The following is a 4,748-nucleotide window of genomic DNA, read 5'->3' as shown; positions in this document are numbered from 1 at the left end:
GTCAGGATCTGAACCCAGCTATCTAGATTTCAGATTTGAGCCTCTTTTTCTCCATGATCCCCTCTGCTTTTTAAAGTGAGGCATGATGATAAAAACGGTGACAATAATAATCTCCAGCGTTTATTAAGCCAGGCACTGTTCCATCTTGTTTGCATGGATTAGCTCATTAATCCTCACACCACTCTGTGAAGTGGCTTTTATTTCAGATGGGGAAACTGAGGCCTGGAGAAGTTAAGTCTCTTGCTCAAAGTCATATAGCTAGAAAGGATGGGGCTGGAATGGAAACTCTGATAGTCATGCACTTATAGATATGGGGGGGAAAAAAAAGACTGGGAACTCTGGAACACTGTATTAGGCATATGGGTGAATTTATTTTTTGCTTTATTCTTTTTACAGCAGGTCCTTGAATATCATTGTTTTGTTATAATGTTGTAGGATGATGTAGGAACATAACTCTTGTTTATATCAAGTAGCCTATGGTAAAGTTGGTTTTGTTATACGTCATTTCTCTAAACACAGAACCTATCCATAAGGTTAAATGGGGACTTACTGTACATTTTTCTAGTTCATGCTGATTTTCCATATACTGCTGATATAGGCTGCATTTTTTAGTGAAATTTAAATTTTTTTATTTTTAAAGAGAGAAATTGGTGCTAATAAAAGTTAGACTAAATTAATACGTTACTTTTTTAGAATTTAGTGAAATTTCAAAGTGAAATTTAATTTTCCTGAAAACTGACGTGAGTCTACTTACATCAAAATATGAGTTGCATAGGTGGTTCCCGAACGTGGGTAGGAGTTTGGGACATGCTGACTTAGAGTGAGTGACCCCAGAGGTTCTCCTGGGGTGATCCAAATCCTCTGTTCGAGGCCACTTGGGAGCCTCCAGCTCCAGGCTGAGTTCTGTCTCGGGGTGGTGATGATAGCTGTGGGGCTGGCTGATTGTGGGGACCTTTGTTCTGATGGGGCTTCTGTGTTTCAGGAAACTGGCCAACTGTGAGCGCCTCATTGAGGTGGAGGATATGATGGTGATGGGCCGCAAGCCGGACCCCATGTGTGTCTTCACTTACGTCCAGTCGCTGTACAACCACTTGCGTCACTTTGAGTGAAGCCCCTCAGGCCTGGAGCGCCACATAGCAACCCCAGGAGGAGACTGTGGGGCCCTTTGTGTTCCCTGAGTCAGGATGGCCCTGAGAAGAGTTGCATTTTGGTGTGAGCGCTGTTTGTCCTGTGGTGTGTGACTGCACTCCTGTCCTGCCCAGCTGTGTTACTGATTAAAGCACCGCTGAGCTGCACTCTGACTGCGTTGATCACAGCCAGGGGCTTGAAGGAAAAGGAAAAATTACCAGAGAGAGAGAGAAAAATTGGTGCTAAGTAATTATCTTCCTTAAAAAATAGCTTGTTTGTAGATCCCAGAATGCTAACTCACAATTTTCCCTCTGTTAAATCCGATATATTGATTTCACAGCGTTACTTACATTGATTACCAAGTGTTTTTTTTTTTTTAATCAAAATACCCAGAGTTTTCTAATTCCTCACACTATTGTAGGTTCCTTTCCTCCCTCCCTCTGGGCCACTGCCAGGAAACAGAGAGACCGCTTAATCAGCAGCTTGACAAAGAAGACCAAAGTCTTGGGAAGAAAGAGTTTAATCACTCCCAGGTCCTGGGCAACAGATGACCCTCCAGTCACCTTGGCTCTCCAGGGGAGGGGAGGGGATGGGAAGTCTCTCTCCTAGTCCCAAAGTGCTCCTGTCCTTCCCAGGAGGCCCCACAAGTGTTTGGCTAAGAATAGATGCTTGTGCAGTTAACACTTTTGGGGACGGACAGGCCCTTTGTGTAGAAAGGTAGTTTTTATTCACAGCTTTTTTTAGGGGATTTGCTGCAGATATTTATAAAAAGTAACTCCATCTGTACCATTGACTGTTTGTACATAAAAAGATGTGTCAAACTTCGCTTGTGATTTGTTCTTTCTGTTTGGGACATGTGGGCCCTGTGACTAAGAAATTTTGCACACCTTCCAAATGAACATCAAGTTAAATGCCCCTTAACTGTTTTTGTACCTAAATCACTTGCCGAGAAAAATCACATTTGCTCATCTCCATTGTTGAAGGAGCATGAACAGAGTTCCTTCTTGCGGATCTATCCCTGGATGTTGACTGAAGTATCTGTGATAAACAGTGGTCCCCATGGCAGATTCTGGGGTGGTCCTGCACGTGGAGGAAGCCCATCCAAGAGTGCTGCTGGTTTATTTTCACAGCTGTTTGGTGGTAGGCTTTTAATAGAACATCTTTAGATTTTATAAAGCTACAGCCATTAGTTTATTCTTATACAAAAACCACTTTCTAATCAGATTGGGTTTTAGTCCTTAACTTCTAGAACTTCCCTTTAAGAAGCTAATATGTGTCTCCAGCTCATGCAATGGGCTGTAAGTGCCTGGGTGCCTTCTTAGTGTCACATGCTTATCTACTGTGTTGTGTTTTGAGGGGACAGAGCCCTTTTAGGTGACAGAAGGCATGTGGCAGAGCTTGCCAGGTGGAGAGTAGTGGTCTCAGCAGGTTGCTTGTTCAGGCTGCACCATGTTCAGTCCTTTGGATGCTCCCAAAGCTCCCTTTCCAGCTCTCATCTCTGGGAGGCTCAGGAAGGTGAACCCTATTATTAGCGAAGACACAGTGCCTGTTCCTATTTTATACCGAAGCTTAGGGTTTCAAACCTAAAGCCAATTTGAGAATATAAGGGCTCTATAAAAACCATGCCTGTATGTTACTGAGTACTCACACATGTTAAATGGAGCTCTCCTGAATTGCAGACATGGCCTTGCACCTCTGCATATAAAATAGAGCAGGTCCTGCTGGAATAAGGAACAGTTCTCTTAAATTTGAGGACTAGTGTCCCTCATGTCTCACAATCAGAGTAATACAGACTAGGTATTTTTAAAGTAGGTTCTATGATGTTGTCTGTGGTCTTTGGGGAGTGATCATAGATTTGATGGGGTTTAAATTTGATTACCTCTAGGACAAAGTCTGAGGGTTTTTAAGGCATGAGGGGAAAAGTGCATGAAGGCTGCACTATCTCACAACATTTAGAAAACACCATATTAGATCAGGGTCACACGAAAGTTCCCATTTGTGAGGTTTGACTTCAAATTGCCTTCTACCATGGTATAAATGGGTTCACGTTTTTTCCCCCTTCTCCTGAGAATCATTTCTTGGAGCTGCTTGTAAGATTCTTTTGCTTTTCCAGATAGATTTCGTCACCTGGATTTTGTTAAAACTTATTAAGTCTGACCAAATTGGCTTGTGTGTTTCCCTGAAGTGAATGTTTCACCAGAGCCAAGATGGGTTTTAGCTTTTCTGACAGCTGATGGATATTTCTCAAGGCAAATGAGAGCTTATAAGCACTTTCTGAATATGATATAACACATGCTGGTTAGAGGAGAACACACAGGCCAGGTGTTTGGGGAACAGTTTGTTAAAGCCAATGAATTTCGCAAATGTGTTAGATGATGAAAAGTTCTCAGCTTTCCCAGTTGCAGTGGTCAGTACTCTGTAACCGGAGGAGACAAGCATGAGAGACTTATTTTCTGCCATGCCAGGTCTATATGACTCCAGGCATTTGGATGGCAGACTGAAAATGCTGATTAAGTTGGTCAGTTTTGCCACTGCCTACAGTGTTGTCTCTTCCATTTAGCTATAGATCCAGCATAGGTAACTACCATCTGCATATCACTTTGTAGCTCCAACCAGGTAGCCCTGAGCAATCAAAAGCAGTGGCTGACCTTGGCCTATGGGAGAGAGCCCTTCCCAAGGGGCCACAAAACCAATGCATCTGGAGGCTGGCACCAGACCACAACAGAGCAAATCCTGACTAGCCCCATTAGTGGTACACACAAAGGATGGTTGCAACAAGTACACAAACCTGCTAGGGCAAATTCCACTCAGTGGGGTCAGCCCCCACACAGCAACTCACCCTGTGGGCACAGCCAGTTCCCACAATTAGCCTGAGCATTAATCCCATCCACTGAAGTGCTAACAACAATAAAGGCTTGGTGACAACAGAAGATCACACACAACGCACACAAAGATCACATCCAGAGCCCCCATCATGGGGGATCAGGGAGAGGGCACCACTGGGCCACAGACACCTTCCACATTTGGCCATCTGGCCAAGGCTGAGAGACAAAAGAAATATTCCTGACATATAGAAATGAACACGGAGAGGCTAATAAAATGAGAAAACAAACATGCCACAAATGAAATAACAGGAGAAAACTCTAGAAAATAAGCTAAATAAAATAGAGGGAAGCAACCTACCAGAGACAGAGTTCAAAATAATGGTTATAAGGATGCTCAACAAACTTAGGGGGAGAATGGATGAGCACACTGAGAACCTCTACAGAGAGATAGTAAGCATAAAAAAGAACATAGAAACCATAAAAAAGAACCAGACGGAAATGAAGAATACAATAACCGAAATTAAGAATACACTAGAAGGATTCAATAGGAGATTGGACAAAGCAGAAGATCGGATCAGTGAACTAGAAGATAAGGTAGCAGAAAACACCCAATCAGAACAACAAAAAGAAAAAAGAATTAAGTTGATCAGTTTTGGGTGGGACATCTTACCAACCCAGTAGAATCAACTCTGGATTGGGTTTCTCGAACTGGTGACAGGTGACCAACTCATTCTCATGAATTGATTATGCCTGGTGAGATGGCCAACTTGTTCTGTCTTTTTTCCCTTTCTTAGC

The 4,748-nt window shown here is 43.0% G+C and overlaps 1 protein-coding gene across 5 annotated transcripts in view; it reads left to right on the top strand.

Annotated features, from left to right (window-relative positions):
- Positions 1-1,953, top strand: part of SMTNL2 (smoothelin like 2) — a 20,817-nt gene extending 18,864 nt beyond the window's left edge. For all 5 annotated transcript variants that reach the window (XM_023530447.1, XM_011359781.2, XM_023530446.1 and 2 more), the window contains one exon: positions 983-1,953. In XM_023530447.1, coding sequence (XP_023386215.1) covers positions 983-1,109 — 127 coding nt within the window. In that variant the 3' untranslated portion in view covers positions 1,110-1,953. The remainder of the gene's footprint in view (positions 1-982) is intronic.
- Positions 1,954-4,748: the final 2,795 nt, after the last annotated feature.

Source organism: Pteropus vampyrus, unplaced genomic scaffold (genome assembly GCF_000151845.1).
Source record: "Pteropus vampyrus isolate Shadow unplaced genomic scaffold, Pvam_2.0 Scaffold50, whole genome shotgun sequence".
Lineage (NCBI taxonomy): Eukaryota > Metazoa > Chordata > Mammalia > Chiroptera > Pteropodidae > Pteropus > Pteropus vampyrus.
Note: the sequence above shows the minus strand (reverse complement) of the source record. Positions and strands in the feature narration are given on the sequence as shown.